Raw genomic sequence first — 26,409 nt, 5'->3', positions numbered from 1 at the left:
GTTGCACTGCAGGCTGCTTGCAGGAACTGGTGCACAGAGCTTGCAGAAGAAACAGCTTTTCTGTGGACTTCCTGGAATTTTACGGACAGAAGATCCATCTAGTGAGCTTTTTCCTTCCTTCAAACTGTTTGCCAGTTCCCCCTGATGGCATTCTTCAGGTACTACAAACACACAAGTAGAGAGAAGACAACTCCATACAAGCCAAATGGAGGTTCCTCAGGATTCTCTCTGCGGGCTCGTCTTTCCAGGCTGAACTTTTTATTCTTTTATCCTCCTCTCCCTCCAGACCTGCTCTAGTTGTAGCAGGGTGAGCATTATTGGGCAGGGTTTTAGGAGAACTGGGTAATTCCCAAATTTAAGTGCTACCGATTGGCAAGTAAAAAACAGACTAAAATCCCACAGACAGTAAGGACTTCATATGTGTTGATATCAATTCACCAGGCCTTTAAGGAACTATTTCACTCAGGTACAGAGAAAAGCCAACAAATTCCTTGTACAGGAACACTGTGGAAGGAAATGGCTGATAAATACACTTCAGCTATTGAAAGAGACCAGCCTGAATCCATAAAAAGAAATAATACAGGAACAGACCTTGAAAAAAAACCTTAGACGAAAAACAGAAACATTTCCCCTTGGAGGTGACTAGCACAGGGTTTTAAGAACTGCTGGCATCCCTTATTGTACCTTTAGCATGCAAACAAGGCCTAAAAAATGTTTTGGGTTGTTGTTTTTTTAAATCCTACTTGATATTCACCACCAAAGCATCAGGAATGTCAAGCCCGGTCTTCCCTGTTTTTCCTGGGAGACTCATCAGAACCTGTCTCAGGTGTTTAACCTGAGCTCTAATTTTAACTGGAGGAGCAGGACACTGAATTTTTAACAGAGACATCCTTTACCCAAAACATTTATCACCCTAGTTAACTAGGTTTCAATTAAAAAACCCACACCTTCTCCCCATAAGTTTTATACTTGACTAAAAATCCCTTCTCCCATCCGTTGCTCAGTATTTGCTCTCTGAACTCTTGTGACAACATCATTTCACTAACCTCCAGTTCCACAGTCTGCCAGGACAGACAACAAAACTTCCAATGCAAAAAAAGAAAGAAAAGCTTAAAAATTTGCTTTCAGAAAATCTGAGGCAAATAAGGGGTATAAGCTCAATCTTTTTCCTTTGCTGGTCACCATTAAAGGCATACATCCACATAAACACATTACAGCGATACCAAGAGCACAGATGATACCTGATTAGAAAAGTGACATTAGAAAGAAAGTCTGCCACAACATAGCCATTCCGTTTGGGGTCTGGATGAGGGACCCAATTCTCTCCTCAAGGGAAAGATTTGAATTAGGGGAAATACAAATGGTAGAGATCATGGGGCAAATTTAAGATATCAGAGAACCACATTTATCAAACTTGAGTTGAGTGATCAAGATTACTGGGGTTTTCTCTTGCCAAATCTTCCTGAAATGTGATGGAACTCAGTGAGTCTTATAGTTGGTGTTTACACAAGAACAGGCCCAGGGAAAGTTAGCATACAGGGTAGGAACTAGAGTAGGATGCAAAAGACCTGGTTTCAATTCCCATTTCAGCACAGATTGCCTGAATGATCTTGAGCATGTTACTTAATATAGTCTGTGCTTCAGTTCCCTATTTGTAAAATAGATATAGTATTTCCCTCACTCACAGGGATGTTGTAAGAATAAAACTTCATTAATGATTGCGAGGCAGTCAGTTTACTAAACGGAAGGTGGCCATGCAAAAAAAGTAGAGTGAATACTTGGCGCACCAACAAAGGAAGCATTGATATGTAAGTGATCCTTTTCAACTAAAATTAATGGTCAAGAACTAACCTGCAAATGTACAGGGGGAAGAATCTGCTATGGCAACAATCAAAAACAAAGTGGCATGGGAGAGTAGTGTTTGGTAGCTCTCAGCAAATGCACTAATACACCAACTGACTCAGAAACAGTGTAAGGTGCAACTTTAGATGTATGAGGTACATCCCTCAGTAGCCTCGATTTTTTTTTTTTTTAAACAAACACCCTTAAAAACTATAGGCCTTTTGGCCACGCTCTCACAGGAAACTCAAGACACCAAAGTAGAGAAGCAGTGTATTGGGATATCTTTGGAAGACAAGATACGTCAACTATGCCAAGTATCAAGGTATATCAACTTTTTAAATTGTTTTCTTACACAGATATATGGTTTCTAAAGAACTGAATGAGTCCCTCAGCTGTACCGTGGACTTCTGACTTCATTTTCTGTATTGGTTTAACTGTCTTTTCAGGGAGGTAATGAAAACACTGGAAAAATAAAGAATAAACTATTTGATCACTTTGGTAATATTTTTTGCACCTTTTCAAACACTGAATCTTTTGTATGCTATTAAATTATTTTCTTCCAAGACTAATATTTAACTAAGCACAAGGTAAGGAGGCTGACCAACTACCTTAGCAGTGGAAACTGAGGGGCATACTATTTTTCCTCTATGAGCTTGTCATTTAAAATATCCCAAATAAGTTAAATAAGAATTCTTGCTTCAGTGGGTCTAACGGGCAATAAAACTCATTTTGGCTTTTTTCTGAAAACTGCTTACGAATTTTAATGATCATGTATGGAAATGTTTTCTAACTTGTATAGAGGCCACATCGTTTGTTTTGGTTGTCTTACAGCTGTAAGTTTTTCTTAAAGACAAACAATGCTGTAAAGAAACTTAAAATCTAGAAGTTACATTAACTAACAATGTCATTGTAGCAATAGCATGTGGCCAAATCCTAGAACAGCCACACTGATTACTACATATGATGAAAAAAAAGGAGCAAGAAAAATATAAATATAAATGTCAACACAAATATGACAAAACTACAGTACACCATATTAGTACAGTAAAACTAGACTCTTTAAAAACTACATTTAAACTATAAGTCCTCAAATCTTTTGAAGATGACCAATAGCAGAAAGGTCTTGAAGCAGGGATATATCTACAGTGGCATAATACCACACAACAGTTTACAGAAGATACTTAGTTGTTAAAAAATAATAATAATAATAATCTTTACAAAAATTAGCGCTCTCTAGCCAGAAATTTATTTACCTGGTTTTGAGATAGCACAAATTATAAATGAGACTAACGGTGCCAAAAATAATGTACCTAAAAGCCAAGGGTCATTAAATGTTTTATAACATAAGGTTTTTGTCAATCTTTTCATTTACCTTAAAAGACAAATGAATAAGAACACTGGACTTGTAACCTGAAATTGCATCCACTCTCATATTTCAATATGTTGAAAAATCTTCCCTTTGTAAGTTTAATGACCGGCACCCCTTTCAAACACAACCTGCTGGTCTTCTCATATTTGCATTATTATAGTAACAATGTTACTGCATTACTTCTATTTAAATTTCTAGTGTCCAAAAAGGGAGACACTCACTCAACAGTGAAATATTTCAGCTTTAGGTCCACTCTAATCTTAATGGAGTTCTATATATGAATGCTACACAAATTATACTTAGGTTTTATTTTATATCCCTTTAATTTTATGTTTATTAGCAATACAACCAAAATCATTTTGGTTTCTACCATGTCAGCACTGTCAGAGAGCATAATTTTCTTTCAACACATCACCAAGAGCATCAGGAAAAGCTACCTCTTTCTTTCAGATTTTAACATTACTAAAATGAAAAAAAACAACAACAATCATTCAATATCTATTCTACAGATACCGGTAAATCTACTGGATGCCTGGATGGGTACGTAAAACAGACACATACATACATACACTGTGTTTACAGTTGCAGTAATTAAGTAGTAACAGTATTCTAGAACTGGGGACATTATCTTTAATCAAATAAGCATTTGTTCAAAATGACTTTGCTGGTAAAATGGATTTCCACATCAAAAGACAACAACTAATATTTAAGCTAAGTTATCGGAATTTAATATTGTTCATTTGTCAACTGTCATAAAATGGGATCATCCTTAGGCTTACTGGAAAAAGTAGGCATGTAATACAAGTGTTAACAACTGATCTTTTCATAGAAGAATTACTTGTTAGTAAAATACAACTTCGCACTTGTTAATGTTTATTTAACTTACTGAAGGTTAAGCTTTTAGCACACTGCACTAGAAATGAAACAACTCCTGCCTTTTATTGTTAAGATGTTGAGAAAGGGATTGCATGAAGCATTTCTGATAGCTTTCCATTCATTTTTAGTCACAGTATATATCCTCTTCAAAACACTTGTTTTCCCTACTGATTTTGGCCTTTTCCTTTTGACAGTCACAATAAATACAGTTCGCACTTACAGTGTAGTTGCACCTTTCAAATATGAATTATTTAGTTTCAACCACATGTAAAGTGGGGATGTATTATTTAACAGATGACACGGGCACAGAGATTTTTCAGAGGTGCTGAGCACTCAAAACTCCAGCAGAATTCACTGAGGACTGTACATGCTGAGCATCACAAGAGTCAGGTTCTAAGTGACCTGGCCTAAGATAATACATGAAGTCTGTGTCTAACTTTGTTGCTTTTCTCTGCATCCCCGCAATTCGTCTTTATCTGTCCAATAACCAGGTGTGTATAAATCAAGGCCATGAGAAGGAACCTTCATTGCTGCAGTTCATATGGCTGATGGCTTGCCCAAGGCTGTTTCAGTGAACCGGAGATCAAAACCAATAAGCCACTGCAGCTAAGGAGTATGGTGATCCAAAAAACTAAGCCGCTGCTAGTGGCCATAAGGGAGGGAAAGAAAGTCAACTGAGCAAACTACTGCTGAAGCTTCCTCTGCCAGATGTGGAGGGACAGAGAGTAGCCATTGTCCTAAGGTGGCTGGATCTCATAGGTCAAAGAGTGGCAGACAGAGCAGAAAGAGATGGTAAGGGGAGAAAAACAACAACAAAAAACCTCAACTAACTAAAAGAAGGTACTTGTACAAAATGCTGAAAGCTTGGCTGCCAGAGTCAAGAAAACTAGGATATTTGGTGTCTACATATTTCTTTAAGGACAAGAAGAAAGTTTAAATAATTTTACCTCAAGCAAGAACTGGATGGAGCTACCCACTCTTCTGTCCAAAGTAGTGAAAGGCCACATCATGAGAAGAAACTGCCACCTACGTTTCTGTAACTGTTGTTCTTCGATGTGTTACACATGTCCTTTCCACTGTCGGTGTGTGCGTGCACCTCATGCACAGCTATTGGAGAACTTTTTCTCCTCAGTGATATCTGTTGGAGCAGCTCGAATGTCCTCTGGTGTCACGCACAACTGCATGGAGATAAGGGGACAAAGCTGCCCCAACCCTCCTCAGTTCCTTCTTACCAGATAAACTCCAATAGAGAAGGAAAGGATGGTGAGTCATGGAATGTACACGTGCAACACATCTCAAGGAGCTATACTTATGGAAAGGTAGGTGTCTCTTTCTTCTTCTTCTTCTCCTTCAAGTGATTGGACATGTCCATTCCTGCCTCCACATTAGTGCACCTGCGACTGGACAACCACCCATCCAAAACTAGTATCATTCTGGGAAATGGCATAATGAGCAACAAAGTTGTAGTCTGATGACCAAGTTGACACTTTGGAAATGTCTTGAAGGGCTACTTGCACTAGGAAAGATGCTGAAGCTGCCTGTGCTCTAGTTGAACAGGCTAACACTCTAGATGCTGGCATGACATTGGCTAACTGGTAGCACAAATGAATGCAAGAAGAAATACCAGAGGAAATCCTAGGAGTGGAAACTGATTGTTGCAGTTGCAGGCAGAGACCAAACAACGGAATTGAGGATCTAAAGGATTTAGAGCGGTCCAAGTAGAAGCTAAAGCTCTTCTCACATCAAACGAATGAAGTTTCTCCTTATCTCTATGAGTGTGAGGATTTGGAAAGAAAGTTGGAAAATAAATTGACTGATTAATGTGGAAATTAGACACTACCTTTAGGAACTTTAGGTGAGGGCAGAAGTAAACTTTACTCTTATGGAAACCTGTATAACGAAGCTCTAACACCAAGACTCTCAACTCACCTGCTCTCCTTGATGAAGTTATTGCAAGCACAAACATCACTTTCGTAGAGAGGTGGAGCAAGGAGCAAGTCTTGGTAAAATTAATGTGGCCGCCCTTTGAAATACTCATCACCAGAGTCAGATCCTATGGAGAACAGGTTCTTGTATCTGTGGGTATAATCAGCCTAACCCTTGTAGCAATCTGATAGTAATGCAGTTGAAAAAAATGAATCCATTATCCACTGAAGAATAGAAAGCTGAAATAGCTGCCAAATATACTTTAATATAGCTGTCAGACCTTGATGTTTTAGGTGCGAAAGATAGTCCTATATGTGGCTGGTAGAAGCCTGCTATGGCAAGAGATACTTCTATTGATATCAGATTTAAAAGGAAAAAAAAATCATCTCATCAGGTAAGTACACCTGGGCTTTCTACTGTTCAACAGTAATTACAGAAGATCCTTAGAGCAAGCCCTTTCCAACAGTGTTAGCCATGAAGCATTCACTCTGTCAACTGGAGGGTTCGCAGGCTGGCCTGGACCAGACAGCCGTGGTCCTGAGAAATCGCATCTGGATCCAACAGGAGAGATATCAGAGGCCTGACTGAAATGGTTAGTAAGGTCAAATACCAGTGCTTTCAAGGCAAAACCAGTGCTATAAGTATGAGGTAAGAATGGTCCTGTTTGATTTGGACCAGGCTCTGGAGAGCAAAGGAACTAGAAGAAAGCCATACATTAGGGAGTTCTTCCATGGTAACAGGAAAGTGTCCATCAATGAGCCAGGGCTGTGCACTTTCTTGGGGAGTCCCTCCACAGCTGAAAGATGGACCGGGACATGTCCAGACGTAATGGAATACTCTCAGTGATCAGAGAAAGCCCTTACCCTCGTGATCTGCCAACATGTTCTGCGCCCTTGGAAGGTATGCAGCTCTGAAGTGAATTCCCAGAGGAGAATCACCTCCTGATGCAGTTGCGATAAACACTCTCCTCCCCTGCCTGTTTAGGTAAAACATAGTTGCTGCTGTTCGTTAACACTTGCAGATTTTTTCCCTCATGATATATGGATAGAAGGCCCAACAAGCTAGATGGTCAGCATGCAGTTCCATGTCATTTATGAATCCTCAGATCTTGAAGAGACCACAAACCTTGAATGTGCAGGATTTCCCTGTGTGCCCCCAACCCAGGGAGTAGGGATGTATGAACAATATGAGCATTGGTTGCAGGGAAACAAAGGCAACTTCCATACAAACTTTCAAAGGGTCTGTCCAACCGTCCAGAAGAACAAAATTACCTCTGATATGCGAATCACTCGGTCTAGACATTGATGTCTGGGGGCATACACCAATACTAGCCATCCTTGAAGCTTCCTGAGGGGCAGCCCAGTGTGCCATACCATGTAGGTACATGCTGCCCTGTGCCCAAGGCAAGTGTGCACTGTGGAAGCAGGATGTGCTTTTACTTCCATGATTAAGCCCCACAGCATTTGGAACCTCGATTGAAGTAGAAATGCTCTGGCTTTTGTAGGATCCAGGAGTTCTCTGATAAATTCTATTCTTTGCACAGATTTCAGAATTGATTTGTCCAGACTACGTAATAACCCCAGTGCACTGAAGGTGGGCCTGATGATGGTCTCACTGGACAGCAGTTGAGACTCAGACCAGCCTCTCACTAGGCAATCATCTAGGTAAGGGGATACACTGACCCCCAGCCTCCAAAGATACACAGTTACCACCACCATGCACTTTGTGAAAATGAAAGGCGCAGCTGACAGGCCGAATTAAAGTACAATGAGCTGCTAATAGTGGGTTCCAGTCACTGTGAATCTGAGAAACTTCCTATGGTCTTGATGGATCACTACATGGAAGTAAGTGGGTTTTTTTTTTTTTAAATCAAGGGTCGCATGCCTGTCCCCTTGTTCCAGTGAAGTAATAATGGAAGCTAGGGTAACCTTACAGATCTTTATTTACTTCAGGTATTTGTAACTCTCTTAGATCTAAAATAGTCCAGAGAACATCTTTCACTTTAGGAATAAGGAAATAGCAGAAATAAAAGCTCTTCCCACTGAAGAACAGAGGAACTTCCTGTATGACCCCTGCTTGAAAGAGATTGGATTTTCTGCTGAAGGACAGCTTCGTGAGGATGGTTCCTGTATAGGGACAGGAAAGGGCAGATAGAAACAAAGTGAAAGGAGTATCCCAGATCCTCCATGGTTAGGACCCACTGATCCGATGTTGTGTGTCCCCAAGCATGAAGGAAATAGGATAGACTACCAGAAAACACAGGGGTAGGAACCGATAGTTATATTGCCCTTGACAAACTCAGGCTGCTGGTCAAGAGGAACCTGCCATGCAGAGATGTAGGGGAGAAGGAGTCACCGCCTGGAATTTCTACTACTCTTTTTCTGCACATCTTGGGACCAAGGTATAAAGTTCAGACATTTGAGAATCTGTTTCCAGTCGAATTGCTTCCTTTTCATCACCAGTGTATAGATTCCAACTGATGACTTCAGGATTGCTCTGGAATCTTTTAGGCTACCTTGTACCTTATCTGTCTTTTCTGAAAAGAGGGAGTAGCCTTCAAAAGGCCTCTCTTGGGTAGCCTGCTGCACTTATGGAGGACAGTCTGAAGACTCAGGCCACAAACATCTTCTCATAGTTATGGCAGATGCCATGGTTCGAGCTGCTGACTCAGCCACATCCAAGCTGTCCTGTCCACCGGCTTGTCCTCCTCCTCCATCACATTAAACTCCTTCTTGATCCTTTAAACTTCATCATGTTCTCCCAGAGAGTAGTCATAGCAACTTAGAAGAGTTAGTTAGCAATTCTAAATTGCAGCCCTCCCACTGAATACAGCTTACAACCGAACAAGTCCAGTCTCTTCACTCTTTTCCCTTGGTGCCCCTGCTGCTGCCACAACTGGAGTGTTCAAAATTCTTAGGCAATATTATGTCCCTTCTTTCTGCCCATTTTGCTGTGGGAGGTAGGGAAGAAAGAGTTTGCCAGAGTGTTTGCTTGCAATAGTACGACAGTGAATTATTTACTCTCTCCTAGCAACTACTTTACTCTATCATTTTCATAGTCTCTGTAGCTCAGAGGCAGTTCTAATATTTATATATTGGCAGCCACTGAATGTCTTTCTGAGATGAAGAAAAATACGATGGTGACAATATCATAGTTTAAATGTACTTTCAGTGAATGGTTCATAAGAGTTTGACCTCAAGTTGATTTTTTAAACACACAGTTGTGTACGAGTTTAACAAAGAAGCCAATATTTTCATATATATTATCTAAGTGTATGCAAGGTTTATAGTAGTTTACTGCAGAAAACTAAGATTAATGCTCCTAAGAAAAATGGAGTGGATTTTAACACTTAGCTTTTCCAACATGAAAATTACTCACATCTCCAAACAATATCCCAAGTTCATAAACCATTTCTTCCTAGTCACTCAAAGACAAATACAAATGTGTAACTCTAAAAACATTTCAAAACACAATCAGTAAAAAAAATTCCATTTACTACAGTTTGCCTGAACAGCTATAGTGTTCTTGATCTGTAGAATTCTTGTTTTAAATGATACTCTATTCATCTAACAGCAAAAGAAAAAAAATCAATACTTTTTTTAAACTTGTTTAATGGAGGGTTGCACAAAATTCACTATTCAGGGTAAAGTTCTCTAAAATATACATTGCAATATACTTTTGGTCAGTGATCAGAACATCATGTTAAGTTGCTATTCATTACAGAGGTCACATCTATACTTACTTTTTCCTACCTTTAGTAATTTCTCCTCTTACTTTATGGCTTGAATCATTTCCTTTGGCTTACCAAACCCACATCACCACCACCCAAGTTCAGTACAAATAAGCAAATAATTTTGTTAAGTCTGTAAATAAATCCTTGCAGCACTGATTTCATTAGCATCTTTCTAGATACTAAAAGGTCTGATTATAGGCTTCCACTGCTTAAGCAAGAAAAAGGAAAGCTAAAGCCTGATACAGTAACAAATTTATGATACAAGGAGTGGAGGCAAACTCTATATTCATATTGCCTAACATTTTCCATTATATATATATGCTTTGACTTTTTTAAAAAAAAAGATCTACCGCCACCATAGTTTGTAGCAGGAACTTGAAATTTGGTGGAATTTTTAATAATAATTGGAGATATACCTATCTCCTAGAACTGGAAGGGACCTTCAAAGGTCATTGAGTCCAGCCCCCTGCCTTCACTAGCAGGACCAAGTACTGATTTTTGCCCCAGCTCCCTCAGTGGCCCCCTTAAGGACTGAACTCACAACCCTGGGTTTAGCAGGCTAATGCTCAAACCATTGAGCTATCCTACCCCCAATGATGACCCTAGGGTCAGAAAGGAGACTTTTGTTATCTCCCTTAAAATCCTTTCAGATTTAATTGTGTTATAAACTGTCAAATATCACCATTTCTTGTCTGTATTTTGCTCTGTGAAGCTTGCTACGCCTTAATGCTAAAGTTCCTGAACGTTCGATACCCTACAATTGCACATAATACAATTTATTTTTCCTCTTTTTAAAATAACCTAGGAAATTATATACAAAAAACCCACGTTAAAAGAAAGTTAGGATTGGAAAGTCAAGCACCCAAAAGTCAGAAAATAGCATAATCAAGAGCACCCAGGAACACTAATTCTGGCCCTCAATGTGTAGGGCTGGTTGGAAATTTTCCTACAGAACATTTTTGCTTTGAAAAACACCGATTCATCAAAATCATGACATCTTGAGGAAGTGTATTGCCTTTTAACAAAAATTCATTTAGAAACTAAAAATAAAAAAGCATTTTATAAGGTCAATACAACCTTTTTGAAATGTTTTGATTTTCCATTTTAAAATTACTTTTTTTAGTTTATTTCATATTATAAAATGAAGTCAAAATTAGAAAGAAATGTTTAGATTATATCAATACAAAATGTCTTGATCAACTTTTTCCTAATTTTAGCTTCTAGGAAGTTTCAAAGATTTTGGTTTTCTTCCAGAATAGAAGAAAATTCAAATTTGTGACACTCTCCCCAAAGCAAAAAATCCAGTTCACGCACACCTCTACTTATTTATAATGCACTGAGAGTTTTCAGTCACATAATCATGTATTTTTCCGCCGGAACCTTGCTTCCTTAACTCTATTATAATGAGCATCTGGAGGGCTGGCCTTGCTTGGGTAGTTAGGACTTCACATATTAACATCAGCCCTTGAATTGCACCTGGAAGCAAAGAGATGGCCACTGCAATCTTTGAAGCACTGGAGTAACACGCTCTACATATGGCTAACATCTCCAAGCAAGTGGTGACTACTGTCTGTAGCTTTAAAGTGGTCTTCCAAGAGTAGCACAATATATAGTAAACAGATATAGACAAAGGGAATAGTTAATAGATGCAAGATCTACATGCAAAATAGTTGCAGATTTCAAGTCAAGATGAAAGCACAGATGAAAAAATATTTTTGTTAACAATTAAAGCTACCTTGGATTCCAGGAGCAACTGGGTTCTCAAAAGTATTCCTAGAATACTATAGCATTCTTGGCAAAGGGCAAGCATGCTCCAAAGTGACCATTTTCTCTACCCACCAGTCAGAACTGGTTTTGAGATTTTGAAGAAGATATCAGAGAAGGAAATGTCTTCAACTAGAGAACCAATCACAACATAACTTTTTTAATACATTATCGCAACCAGTGGGCCTTGGAATTAGATTACCTCCGCCAGGACTTTCACCTCCAGTGTATCTGTTATGATGAATCACAGAAACCATTGTACTGATAGCCATTGACAGCAAATGCTCAAAATCCAATAGGACACTAACCTTAAGCAAAGCCTAAAACTGACTTGAGTACAACAAGCTGACACTAGGAAGTTTAGACTTGAAATTAGACAAAGGTTTCTAACCATTAGAGGAGTGAAGTTCTGGAACAGCCTTCCAAGGGGAGTAGTGGGGGCAAAAGACATATCTGGCTTCGAGGCTAAGCTTGATAAGTTTATGAAGGGGATGGTATGATGGGATAGCCTAATTTTGGCAATTAATTCATCTTTGATTATTAGCAGGTAAATATGCCCAATGGTCTGTGATGGGATGGGATCTGAGTTACTACAGAGAATTCTTTCCTGGGTGCTCGCTGGTGAGTCTTGCCCACATGCTCAGGGTTTAACTCATCGCCATATTTAGGGTCGGGAAGGAATTTTCCTCCAGGGAAGATTGGCAGAGGCGCTGGAGGTTTTTTGCCTTCCTCTGCAACATGGGGCACGGGTCACTTGCTGGAGGATTCTCTGCACCTTGAGGTCTTCAAACCACGATTTGAGGACTTCAGTAACTCAGTCATAGGTTAGAGGTTTGTTCCAGGAGTGGGTGGGTGAGATTCTGTAGCCTGCATTGTGCAGGAGGTCAGACTAGATGACCATAGTGGTCCCTTCTCACCTTGAATCTATGAATATCATTTAGATAGTATTTGTAACTGACAAAGAGGGAACAACTATGATAGGTTTACTAAACTCACTGATTAATATATTGTGTCCATATATGCAATTATCAAAGTATCATTAATAAGAAATGTATCAATGGGAAAATAAAATATATAGTTGCTTAGCGAATCTTTACAAAATGGGAGCTGCTTTAACACTAGCGTGACAGCCATGAATATGGTGTCACAAATGATCATGTAACAAGTAACACTAAGGCCTTGTCTAGGTGATTATATGTGTTGTTTAAAAGGAAATAAAAAATGTTGAGCAAAATACTTATGAAATACAATGTACTAAAATGACTGCCTTTTTTAAATGATTGCTATTTTGATATCTGTACATTAAAAATGTTTTCACCTTCATAATTGAAATTTTGAAATAGTGAGTGAGCACTTTATTGGGTGCATATATAAGTAAAAGGCAGAAGAGAAAAACAGTACAAATTTTAGTGTATTCAGTGCACAGAAGACAAGATTGTTGATCATTTAGTTTACTTCTAAAACTCAGGAAGGAAGCTGAACATGAATTTAAGTACACAATGTAAGTAAATGAAAACTGAAATTCAAAAGTGGCAAAGAAGCAGGTATTTTTGCATGGGGAAGAATGGAAGGATACAGTGAGAGGGTGGAGGGAAAGTTGGGATTGGAACGTGCTCAATGCCGTGCAGGATCATTACTTGTATTACAGCAGTACCCAAAGGCTATGACCATGGTTTGGCTCTGCTCTGCTAGGTACCGTTCAAATACAGGGTCTTTAAAAAGTAAGAGAGTCCCTGTCCAAGGAACTTAAATTTTAAGGTCTGGATCCTGCAAACACTTATTTGTGTGCTTAACTCTACAACTGAGAGTTGTTGCTTTGATTTCAATGAGATTACTTAAGGTAGTATAGTTAAACACATGGGTAAAGGTTTGCAGGATTGGGGTTTAAGTTAACACAAGGTACAAGAAGTTATTTGGTAGCCAAGATGTATAGCTGGGGGGGGGGGTCAGGAGGGGGACAGAGCCAGCTCAGAAGTGGCAAGTGAGTCAGGGAAGATTTTTCTGTTCAGTTTTGGTCCAAAAGAAGTTTGATAATCTTACAAGGAGAATGGCAATCTCAGAGGTGAAAACTAGAAAAAGTTGTCACCAAGACTATGCTGAGAAATGCTGCTTGAGGGGCGCGAAGACTGCCGTCTCCAGGACACTGCTGAATAATGGGAGGTTGGAAACAAAATACTGTAGTTGGCAACTGAGAAAAGATTAAGTGAGGAATATGTATTTTATAGAGAAAGGGAGAGACAGATTTTTGATACAGGCAATGGCCCAGCAGAAACAGATTGGCAATGGCGGTCAGCTAAAGACAAAGCTATGAGACATAGCATCAGAATGTTTTAAAAAAGTGAACCGTCTCCCTTCCTTTTCCTTTCAGCATTATGTTTAATATAGCTATACTACCATCATTTTGTGGTCTTTGACAAACCTATTAGAGATTAATATCCAAAATTAACAATACCTTAATTGGAACAAGAAATTAGCAAAATATATAACCTATGACATATTTTGCTACAAGCAGAGCTCAATCTAGCAACTAGCCTAGCTATGATTTTACATAAATCTTGAGATTTGGGAACCAAAAAGAGACTGTCTTGCACTTGTAGAATGTAAACACTTTTTTTTTTTTAAAGAGAGAAAAACTTGACTGCTAGATGAAGCAGACAGCAGCAGAACACAGCTATTCTCTGTTCAATTATTTCAGTCAGTTTTGACTAGTAACTAGTCACTGAACTCAGCTGAACAAACTTCTATTATTAAAGGAACGATGTTAGTCTTGTGGTTCTACTGTCGTTGCATAGAGCAGGAAGGTAGAGTGGCTGTTTATGGGCCACTAAAGAAATTGTTTATTAGAAAGGCAAAGCTTGTCTTTTAAATTTAAAAGAAAGGAGAAATAATAGAGAATAAAACACCACACTAACTTCCTGTTCAGAATACGGTCATTATTCTCTCTTGTGCACATGCTCAGGCAGAGTTGTGCACACTGACAGAGCAAAAATATCACACCAAATAGCTGTAGTTTTGGAAAGACACCACAAATTAAATTAAGGTTTTTAAAAAAAATAAATACATACATAAAACACCCCCTGAATGTCAACTAGCTCCTGAGGCATTTTTTTAAATTCAGTGTTTGAGTTGCTTTAAAAAAAAAATCTAGCAATACGGTCTTAAAAAGCATCCTTTTTATATCATAATAAAGGAACTCATGGCACATAAGAGATTTTTAATATCTGGCTTCTGTCATTTTTGCAATCTTATCAAGCAAGCGCAAAAGGATATTGGCCACAACGCAAGTTCCACTCACATACCGCCCTCAAGTCATGCATGAAATGCTCATTATTTACCAGAGCCAGATACAAGATTTATTCTTTCAAATTAGTACAACTATACATATTGGACCAGACACTTGAAGTCGTCCAGAAGAGTTGACTAAGGCCATGTCTAACTAGTACTTATGTCAGCAAAACTTTTTTCGCTCAGGATTGTGAAAAAAAAACCACCCCTCTAAGCGACATGCGTTTCACCAGCGTAAGTAATAGTGTACACAGTGGTATGTCAGTGGGAGAGCTTCTCCCACTAACATAACTACTGCCGCTTGTTAGGGGTGATTTAATTATGTTGATCGGAGAGCTCTCTCCCATTGGCATAGAGCAGCTACACAAGAGACCATACAGCTGTGCTGCTATAAGCTCTCTAGTGTACATATAGCCTATACCAGACATCATAAAAGCCAAAGGGAAAGGGTCAGCTTATTGGACTATACAAAATCATGCAAAGTTTACAGGTCAATTTCATTCCAGTTCAACAAATGAAACTTCAGGGATAGTGCCCAAAGGGGAAGACCTAGAGATAATTTCCCCAGGTATCCAGAAAAACTCTTCAACAGGTGTGTCAATATCAGTCAGATTCCATCTGTAATAATACCTCAGTGAATAAGTCTCGCTATTGACCATATACTCAAAGAGCACCTCCAGTTTTCCTTCCAGCACCAGTGAGTTTTTCCTTTTAAAGCACATTGTTGAAAACTGAGATTCTGATTCTCCAAATCCTTGTGATCCATGCTAAGAGGAACCCTAAGGACATGCTCCAGAATGAGCATATTACTCATAAAATAAACAAATGAGGGCCAACCTACAGAGAGTTTTACAAATTTTCAAACAATTCCTTCAGTTGCAGCTGAGAAGGATATTCAGTTCCATCACTGCAGTGGTTAGACATACTAGCCTAGGAGTAAGGAACATACCAAAAAAGAAAGCCTGTTCTGACAGGAAAGCAGCACATCACTTTCACCACCAACCTCTCAGTATCTCAGTTTCTCCAACTTAAAGTGAATACATAACTCCTCACTTAAAGTCGTTCCGGTTAACGTTGTTACGTTCCTGATCAATTAGAGAATATGCTCATTTATCAGAGGGGTAGCCGTGTTAGTCTGGATCTGTAAAAGCAGCAAAGAGTCCTGTGCCACAGGACTCTTTGCTGCATGCTCATTTAAAGTTCCACAATTCTCCCTTATAACATCGTTTGGCAGCCGCCTGCTTTGTCCACTGCTTGCAGGAAGAGCAGCCCGTTGCAGCTAGCTGGTGGGGACTTGGAACCAAGTGGACTGGCAGCCCCCCTATCAGCTCCCCGCTCGCCTAAGTTCCCTGTGCGGCAGCCGCCCAGGAGGCTAGCAATTGCCAGCAGTTTAGCTGTCCCTCCCCCCACTACCATGTGCTGCTCCTTCCCTCTGTCTTGGAGCTGCTCTCCGGAGCCTTCTGCTTGCTGTGCAGGGTGTCCTCCTCCCCGCTGCTCCTGCACCCCGCTTACCCCATTTCCAAAGAGCAGGGGAGGGACACAACAGGGCTCAGGACAGAAGGAGCTTGCTGGCAGGAACTGCTGTCTCAACTTGCTGATCTATTTAAAAAGGCAGTGTACTTAGAGTGGGGTCAGCATACTTAAAGGGGTAATGCTCTCTCTCTGTCACACACAGTGTGTGTCTCTGTCTGCCTTGCTATCTCCCCTCCCTCCATTTGTGCTGACTGGTAGAGTGTGAGGCTACATTAACAACAATGGGTTAACCCTTGAGGGCTCAGCGGATTGCTAGTTCATCATTTAGTAGTAAGGCATTCCCTGGGAAATAGCCTACCCTCTGACTTCACCACCTCAACCAAGCTTCACAATCATCATCGCTGTGTACCAGTATTAAACTGTTTGTTTAAAACTTATAGTTGTGTGTGTGTGTGTGTGTGTGTGTATGTGTGTGTGTGTGTGTACACACCTCTACCTCGATATAACGCTACCAGATATAACACGAATTTGGCTATAACGCGGTAAAGCAGTGCTCGGGGGGGAGGGGGCAGGGCTGGTCTGATATAACATGGTTTCACCTATAACGTGGTAAGATTTTTTGGCTCCCAAGGACAGCATTATATCGAAGTAGAGGTGTATATATTTTTAATTAGTCTTTTGTCTGGTGAAAAAAAATTCCCTGGAGCACCCCCGCCCCATTTACATTAATTCTTATGGGGAAATTGGATTTGCTTAACATCGTTTCGCTTAAAGTTGCATTTTTCAGGAACATAACTACAACATTAAGCGAGGAGTTACTGTAATTATATTTCCCTTCCTTTGTAAAGCAGTTTGAGAGGTATGAATGAAAGGCACTATTCTAGTATTTTTAGCTAACCATGGTCAGTAAGGAAATTAAACTGAATATTCTGAAGGACACTGAGCACTGGCCTCAGAATGGGACTAAACAGCCAATGCTTCAAAAAGTCTTTGAGAGCTAGGACAGTTGCAGCTTGTGCCATGCTACAGGAAATCCAGTCAATATGATATTCTTAGAGAAGGCTCATTATCCCCCTTGTCACTTGACATCCAGATATCAAGGTACATGTTCTCATCTTAAACCTGCATGGAAGTGAATGTTCTTTCATATTATATTAGCAGTACTCAGTTTCAAAGATTAAGAGTTTTATTAACTACTTTACAACTTTCATCTTTAGTTTCTTCTGTCAGTCACAAAATTATTTTATTTCTAATACTGCCATCTGCTGCAATGAGAAATATTTGAGCTACAAATATATATCATTGCGAGTACACAGTATATACCTATGCCAACATTTCAAGATCATCTTCCCAAAGGGCCGGTCCCATAGTATTTTCAGGAGGTTTTTTTGCTGAATTTAAAACTAAGGGAAGTTTCTGAACTGGCACCCAGCCATACTCCAAATATGAGAATTGTGGTACTCTCTTTCTGAGCAGAAAGATTATCCACTACACCCATGTGCGCTACAATATCTAGACAAGACCTAACTGTTTGAAGTAGGGGTCTTTATTCTTTATTCTGCATTAACTAGCTTATATCAGTTTAAACTCAATCCACTCTTGCGGCTGCCCTGATAAGAGGCCTTGCGCAGGGGAGAGATAATTAATTCTACGTTCACTGAAGGAAGTGCTTGGCTCCAGAAAGTGGGTTTTTTTAATGTCTGAATGATTTATTAAATAAATAGATTAAAGAGGAGAGAAAAACGTGTTTTAAGAGCTCTTAAAATCTTGTATGTGGTGATTTCCATCTTCTCTTGCAAGTGACTTGGATCGAGGACTTGAGGACACCTTACTTATCCCACAGTTTGAAAAATTTGGCGCTTCTAATATATATCAAACAGTATGCAGCATCCACTCTGTGGACTATTTCCTCCACAAACCAAAACAAAACCCTCTCTGCCCAATGTCCAAGCACTGGTTCTTGTCATATTTGTTGGTTGCTACCATATAATGACTAAGTCAGGGAAGACATAAGAAGCAACTGGTTGTGGTCACACAACATCTTGCATTTCCCCTAGCTATTTCATTGGTCACCCTGCTCTGCCTCATTGCATATTAATGGTCGATCAAGAAATCCTAAGGGTAAACAACAACTTCTTCAAATGACTTCTGCCAAAGGAGACTTACTAATGCTTTCAAAGGGCCCAATCCAAGGCCATTAGAGCAGGAGTTCTCACAATAAAATTTTTGGTGACCTCAGAGTGCAGCCACCAACTCTTGCTGGTGGCCGCCCTGACACTTTTTCCTAAAATACTTTATTTTAGGAAAAAATAAATAAATATGCATATATACATGTCCAAATCATTGTAATTATTTATGTAGTTGGTTTTTTTTGCAGACTCAATAACAAAAGTAATGTACAATTGCCTCTATTCTTTACTGGACCTAAACAGAATAGAAACACAAATAAGGTGCTTTGCATGTTTTGCCTTTTTTGGTTGTTTTTTTTTTTTTTAAAGACGTGCTAGCTAGTAAATTTGCTACTGTGAAAAGTGATATTTGTGTATTTGTTAATATCACTTTTCACAGGAGACTTACTCAGCCCCAGCAAGCTGGGGACAAATTAAGCCCTAGATGGGGGGGAGTGGAGGCGGGCAAGGCCAGGGGCGATGGGAAGGTGAGCGGCTGAGGGATGCAGTCGTCCACCACATGGTCAGAAGCCTGCCGCCTACCACCCCAGGGCCGAAGCCTGAACCCCATCGCCCCCAGGAAGGTGGGGAACTCTCACTGGTTGCCTGCTCCTACTGTGTTTGTGGTTCCAGAAGAGGGCAAGGACCAGCCCCTGCTGGTGGCCCTGGGGAGGGGCGGCTGCTTTGCCCCTCCCCCCATCACCACCCAGGAGGCTGTGGCCACAAGAAAAGCTCCTGGTGGACGCATTTGAGAAATGCTGCATTAGAGTCAGTAGAAGTATTTCCACTCACTTCAATGAGCTTTGGCACTAGGTCTTTTTTCCCAAGCAGGGAACTACACTTAGCCTTGATACTCAAGCTGTCAAGAAAAAGAATAGTAAAATCATTCAAGTGGAGCATGTTACACTGCATTTCTACAGAAGGATGAGGAGGATGAAGACGCACTAAGAAGTTCTTGGAAATCCACCTTCCACTCTAAAATTCAGATAAATGCCTCATGGCACTCTTGATATCTTGAGACAGGGAAAATTAGGATTCCAACCAAGCCATCCTCAAGTTGTTTTTTTCAGGTCTCCCCTCTTAACATAAATCAACAGGGCCCACAGCCATCAAAGCCTATACTAGACCTCTTGCATTGGTCCAAAGAGCTGCCAAGTCTCATATCACCTCTAATTCCTGATCCCTAGTTCAAAGATGAACTGCAAATCAAATAGCTATATGATATGAAGACTTCATTTCATAAAAGTATGATTGAAGACTTCCTCATTTATTTTTTAATTAAAAAACAAGGAGAAATTAAAAGTAGCAGGTCCTCATCTCTGCCTCTTTGTGTCAGCAAGATCTCTGGAGCAAAAAAAGATAGGGGATGTTGTGTCAGACTAAAACTCAAGACATTAAAGGTGGAAATAGTCATTGTACCCCAAGCAAGAGCAATTTCATGATCTAACCATCATGAATATTACTAAGAGTCCAAACTAGACCTTCTCCCCAGTATTGCTTTCCATGGTTTGCTGTGTAATAACCTACGGTTATGCCAGTGAAAGGAATGACTAAATATTATTCAGATTTCACTAAGTTAAGAACTATAATAAAACTACATTATCAAATGAAGTGAAAAATCAGAGTTCATGGCTTTACAGTCTGGTATTTTAGACATCATTCAGTAATGCCCCTCACACCTCCCTTAAATTTTTTTTAAAACTTTTGTACTGAAAACAAATGAGAAAATAACTGTATTTATCATTCCAAGTGGAAAGCAACTATGAGTTATCTGATACCACCTCTGCTGGTACAAATCTTATTCCTAAGAATGCAATGTTCTAGCTAAGTATAACCTTGGAAGAAGTTTCTGACTAGATAAGGGATACATATTAACTTTATACTTGTGCCCAGTGGAAAAGAGAGAACTAGATTACAAGACACAAATTCTGTAAAGTTTGCTAGCTAAAGTTTGTGTCACCTCTCAGGAAATCACCTATGTATATTTGGTTAGCTAGGATTAAAATCTGATAAACACTTTTTGGGGTTTAAAAAAGCAAGCTTCTTCACAGTCTTTGTATTCTTGTTGAGTGTGCAACCACCAGTCTGTAGCATATTCTTAACGCTAATTTGGCTTTTGCAGTGGAAAAAACAGATCATACATGATGTCATTAGCAATGTAGTGCAAACAAAACAAATAGAGATGTTAAAAAAAAGAAGCTGTAAAAAGAAGCAACACAACATCAAAATACAGTGAAGAATGGCATCTGAAATGTAAAGCTGTCACAGCTACAAAATAGTATCCTGAATCTAACACATTTTCTAACTCATGTAAAGAATATTTAGTCATTAGTCATCAAATTGCTATTCATTGTTTTCACTGTAGATGTCAGTCTCAAATTTCCTTAATTAAACCATGTACAACTGCTCTATTTACTTGCTGGTGTCAGTATTTTCTTTTTATGATTGCAATAACACATCCAGTCTCTCTCCTGCTGAGAAATTTTCCTCTGAGCTAAAACCTGGCAGAGATACTGAATGCAACAATGTTTTATTTTTCCTTCCCAAATTGTAATAGCAGTATAGTTTTCAGTGCTTAGACTAGTTCAAAGGTATACTCTTTGCTACCACTTATCTGAACATCATCAAAAAATATTGGTAAAGGTGCATGCAGTGAACTGTACCTCATACTCGCCACATTCAGAAGGTGTATCCTTGTGTATAGCCATCTGATACTTGGCAAATAAAGTAGCTGACTGGCTGAAGGATGAATTGAACTGTGGGTCTTCAAAGGAGACGGGTACTAACCTCACCTTCAGAGCAAGGAAAATACAAGCAAAATATTTAAATGCACCTAATCAGATTATATGCTCCTGAAGGTAAGGCTAGTGGAAGATCTCCTCATAGCAATTTCAAAGCCGCAGCCATTAGCATCAGATCTTAAATGGGGTAAGGCAAGTATACCCCATAAGTTTAAAGGATTGTGATATTAAATTATTATAGATATTTTAAATTAGAATTTATATAATGCTGTCATACTGCAGATACTAATTTATTCTGTCCTCTTATCCTTTGGTAATACAAACAGTACAAAATAACAGACATTTTATTTTGACTGCACAGTTCAGAGAGTGGTTGAAAGTCTTCATTTTAGAGGCACATCCCCAATACTTGCTACCTAAGTTGCCCTCCCGCCCGGTTTTTGTTTAGCTTCAGAGAAATAATATACCTGGCATGATGTCTATTCATTGTGTGAAACAGTGAAAACACAAATTTTTTTTATATTGTTTTCTTTCAAACTGGTTTAAATTGTAAGTAGCAAAGAGCTTTATACAAACTCCCGTAAAACCTGAACAGGCAAACAGGGAAGAAATAGTAGAGGAAGCAATAGTGGATGGGAACCTGGGAGGCAGTGACCATGAGATGGTCGAGTTCAGGATCCTGACACAAGGAAAAAGGGAAAGCAGTAGAACAGAGACCCTGGACTTCAGAAAAGCAGACTTCGACTCCCTCAGGGAACTGATGGGCAAGGTCCCCTGGGAAAATAACATGACGGGGAAAGGAGTCGAGGAAAGCTGGCTGTATTTCAAAGAAACCTTATTGAGGTTGCAGGAACAAACCATCCCGATGTGTAGGAAGAAAAGTAAATATGGCAGGCGACCAGTTTGGCTTAACAGTGAAATCCTTGCTCATCTTAAACACAAAAGAACAGCTTACAAGAAGTGGAAGACTGGACAAATAACCAGGGAGGAGTATAAAAGTATTGTTCAGGCATGCAGGTGTGAAATCAGGAAGGCCAAATCACACTTGGAGTTGCAGCTAGCCGGAGATGTTAGGAGTAACAAGAAGGGTTTCTTTAGGTATGTTAGCAACAGGAAGAAAGTCAAGGCAAGTGTGGGCCCCTGGCTGAATGAGGGAGGGAACCTAGTGACAGAGGATGTGGAGAAAGCTAGTGTACTCAATGCTTTTTTTGCCTCTGTCTTCACAGACAACGTCAGCTCCCAGACAGCTGCACTCTGCAGCACGGTATGGGGAGGAGGTGACCAGCTCTCTGTGGAGAAAGAAGTAGTTCAGGGCTATTTAGGAAAGCTGAACGAGCACAAGTCCATGGGGCCGGATGCGCTGCATCCGAGGGTGCTAAAGGAGTTGGCCGATGAGATTGCAGAGCCATTGGCCATTATCTTTGAAAAATCATGGCGATCGGGGGAGGTCCCGGATGACTGGAAAAAAGCTAATGTAGTGCCCATCTTTAAAAAAGGGAAGAAGGAAGATCCAGGGAACTACAGGCCAGTCAGTCTCACCTCAGTCCCTGGAAAAATCATGGAACAGGTCCTCAAGGAATCAATCCTGAACCACTTAAAGGAAGGGAAAGTGATCAGGAACAGTCAGCATGGATTCACCAAGGGGAAGTCATGCCTGCCTAACCTAATTGCCTTCTAGACGAGATAACCGGCTCTGTGGATGAGGGGAAAGCAGTGGATGTACTATTTCTGGACTTTAGCAAAGCTTTTGATACAGTCTCCCACAGTATTCTTGCCAGCAAGTTAAAGAAGTATGGGCTGGATGAATGGACAGTAAGGTGGACAGAAAACTGGCTAGATGGTCGGGCTCAACGGGTAGTGATCAATGGTTCCATGTCTAGTTGGCAGCCGGTATCAAGTGGAGTGCCCCAAGGGTCGGTGCTGGGGCCGGTTTTATTCAATATCTTCATTAACGATCTGGAGGATGGTGTGGACTGCACCCTTAGCAAGTTTGTAGATGACACTAAACTGGGAGGAGTGGTTGATACGCTGGAGGGTAGGGCTAGGATACAGAGGGACCTAGACAAATTAGAGGATTGGGCCAAAAGAAATATGATGAGGTTCAACAAGGACAAGTGCAGAGTCCTGCACTTAGGATGGAAGAATCCCATGCACTGCTACAGACCAGGGACCGAATGGCTGGGCAGCAGTTCTGCAGAAAAGGACCTAGGGGTTACGGTGGACGAAAAGCTGAATATGAGTCAACAGTGTGCCCTTGTTGCCAAGAAGGCTAATGGCATTTTGGGTTGTATAAGTAGGGGCATTTCCAGCAGATCGAGGGATGTGATCATTCCCCTCTACTCAGCACTGGTGAGGCCTCATTTGGAGTACTGTGTCCAGTTTTGGGCCCCACACTACAAGAAGGATGTGGATAAATTGGAGAGAGTCCAGTGGAGGGCAACAAAAATGATTAGGGGGCTGGAGCACATGACTTATGAGAAAAGGCTGAGGGAACTGGGATTGTTTAGTCTGCAGAAGAGAAGAATGAGGGGGGATTTGATAGCTGCTTTCAACTACCTGAAAGGGGGTTCCAAAGAGGATGGATCTAAACTGTTCTCAGTGGTAGAAGATGACAGAACAAGGAGTAATGGTCTCAAGTTGCAGAGGGGGAGGTTTAGGCTGGATATTAGGAAAAACTTTTTCACTAGTAGGGTGGTGAAGAACTGGAATGGGTTACCTAGGGAGGTAGTGGAATCTCCTTCCTTAGAGGTTTTTAAGGTCGGGCTTGACAAAGCCCTGGCTGGGATGATTTAGTTGGGTTTGGTCCTGCTTTGAGCAGGGGGTTGGACTAGATGACCTCCTGAGGTCCCTTCCAACCCTGAGATTCTATGATTCTATAATTATTGCACACCCATTTTGGTTCATATTATGTTTGCCTTCCTCATGTAAAGACTCACATCTAAATCAATGAAACTCTACTTCAGGATTTACCCCTCTGAAATGCTGAATATGTATATAGTTCTCCTTATATTAGTATCTGAGTGCCTCCCACAGTCCACCTCTCCTGCTCCCCGATGGCTTTACTGTATAGTTCTTCCAAATGTTCTGAACCATGCCCATGATTTCTTCATTTTTTTGTCTGCAACAAAGTTTACATATTTGTGGCACCTACAGTAAGATACCAAAAACAGCTTGCACTTCCAGGATGTTGGTTTGGTTTAATTCACCAGTCTCTTGATTTTACATGCTTCCATTAGAGTTACAGGTATATAATGGATATAAAGTCCACATTTGTTTCTCACAGAATCCATCCAAGACATATGAAATCGAGGGGAAGTTGAGGTTTTGCATAAAATTATACTTGGCCTTCTGACCTGACTTATGGTTGGTTTATCAGGTGGGTCCTTGTGAATAGCCATCTGGTAACGTTTATAGACCTGGTAAGATTCCTGAAATGTGGCTTTGAACTGGCAACTTGGTGGAGATGATCTCACTACCCTCACCTTCAGAAGAAGTTAAAGACAGATTCATTATTGCAATATCACATAATTACATACATAAATAAAGGTTGATGAAAGATACCACAAGTAGAGAAATTCTGACTTTCTGCAAAACAGATCGCAGTTAAAATATCAAACTTAAAAGTCTAATGAATAAATCAGGCTTCAACCTTTCAATTTTTTTCAGGTGTTAGCTAGCTAAAAATTCTACCATGTATCAGATAAATGAAGAAGGTTCTCTTTTATTCTCAGTGCATGAAACTTGAGTTTTTCTAAGTATTAATTTTAAGGTAATTAAGCCCTAATATTAGAAATATACCAATATTGTTCAAAAACTAAGCCAATAAGTGAAATGCAAGACACTAACTGATCTCCATAATTTAAAAATGTGCTTTTACTGTAATCTCACATCATGCTGAAAAAATGCTAGATGCACTTAAGTCTTGGAAGTCTGAACTCTATATTTTTTTGGAGGGAGGCCACTCTTCCATTGTGGTGATGACAGTAGAACAGTTAGACCTTTTCCTAATTAAAAGGAAAAGAAGAGAGGAATCATAAAATCACAGGAATCATAGAACTGGAGAGGTCATCTAGTCTAGTCCTCTATACCAATGTAGGACTAAGTATTATCTAGCCCAGTGTTTCCCAAAACTTGGGACGCCGCTTGTTTAGGGAAAGCCCGTGGAGGGCCAGGCCAGTACGTCCCTCAGCCCGCGCCGCTTCCAGCAGCTCCCATTAGCCTGGAGCAGCAAACCCCGGCCAGTGGGATCCGCGATCGGCTGAACCTGCAGATGCGGCAGGTAAACAAACCGGCCCAGCCCTCCACGGGCTTTCCCTAAACAAGCGGCGTCCCAAGTTTGGGAAACACTGATCTAGACCATGGGTTCTCAACCTTTTTCTTTCTGAGCCCAACCCAACATGCTATAAAACTCCACAGCCCAGTTGTGCCACAACTGTTTTTCTGCATATTAAAGCCAGGGCTGATGTTATGGGGTAGCAAGCAGGGCAATTGCTCAGGCTTCGGCTTCAGCCCCAGGTCGGGCTTCAGCTTTCCACCCTCCGCCCCAGCAAGTCTAACACTGGCCTTGCTTGGCAGACCCCATGAAACCTACTCACAGCCCCCCTAGGGGGCCACAGACCCCTGGTTGAGAACCGCTGATCTAGACCACTCCAATTAGTGTTTGCCTAACCTTTTCTTAAAAGCCTCCAATGATGGAAATTCCACAGCCTCCCTAGGTAATTTGTTCCTGTGCCTAACTACCCTTACAGTTAAGAAGTTTTCTTAATGTCTAACCTAAATCTCCCTTGCTGCAATTTAAGCCCATTACTTCTTGTCCTGTCCTCATTTTGTTGCTCTCCTCTGGACTTTCTCCAATTTGTCCACATTTTCCCCAGAACTGGACACAGTACTCTAGCTGAGGCCTTATCAGTGCTGAGTGGAAGAATTACTTCTCGTATCTTACTTGCAAACATGCCTGCAAAAACATCCCAGAATATTTGCTTTTTTTGCAACAGTATTACATTGTTGACTCATATTTAGTTTGTAGTCCCCATTATAATCCCAGATACTTTTCTCCAGTACTCTTTCCTAGGTAATCATTTCTCATTTGCTGTCCCCATTTCCTACCTGTTAGTTGCTTCAGAAATCGGAATTTAATAGTGAGTTACAACAGCAGGCATCCTCATGACCAATGAAAAGTAATAACTGGAAATTTTAGTTTATAGTAAAAATGGTTGCTTCCTAGACTGAAAA

General features: G+C 40.3%; 1 protein-coding gene across 9 annotated transcripts in view; it reads right to left on the bottom strand.

Moving 5' to 3' along the window:
- The window catches only part of ATE1 (arginyltransferase 1), a 174,884-nt gene that overhangs the window by 121,421 nt on the left and 27,054 nt on the right, over window positions 1-26,409 (bottom strand). For 4 of the 9 annotated variants that reach the window (XM_045024769.1, XM_045024765.1, XM_045024767.1 and 1 more), the window contains exon 7: window positions 24,531-24,659. The exons of 2 other annotated variants lie outside the window; for them this stretch is intronic. In XM_045024769.1, coding sequence (XP_044880704.1) covers window positions 24,531-24,659 — 129 coding nt within the window. Of the gene's footprint in view, window positions 1-21,099; window positions 21,229-24,530; window positions 24,660-26,409 lie in introns of all 9 variants that reach the window. 3 more of the 9 variants (XM_045024770.1, XM_045024766.1, XM_045024768.1) reach the window with 1 other exon arrangement.

This window comes from Mauremys mutica, chromosome 7, assembly GCF_020497125.1.
Source record: "Mauremys mutica isolate MM-2020 ecotype Southern chromosome 7, ASM2049712v1, whole genome shotgun sequence".
Classification (NCBI taxonomy): Eukaryota; Metazoa; Chordata; order Testudines; family Geoemydidae; genus Mauremys; species Mauremys mutica.
The sequence above is the reverse complement of the archived record's forward strand: the minus strand, read 5'-3'. Positions and strand labels throughout refer to the sequence as shown.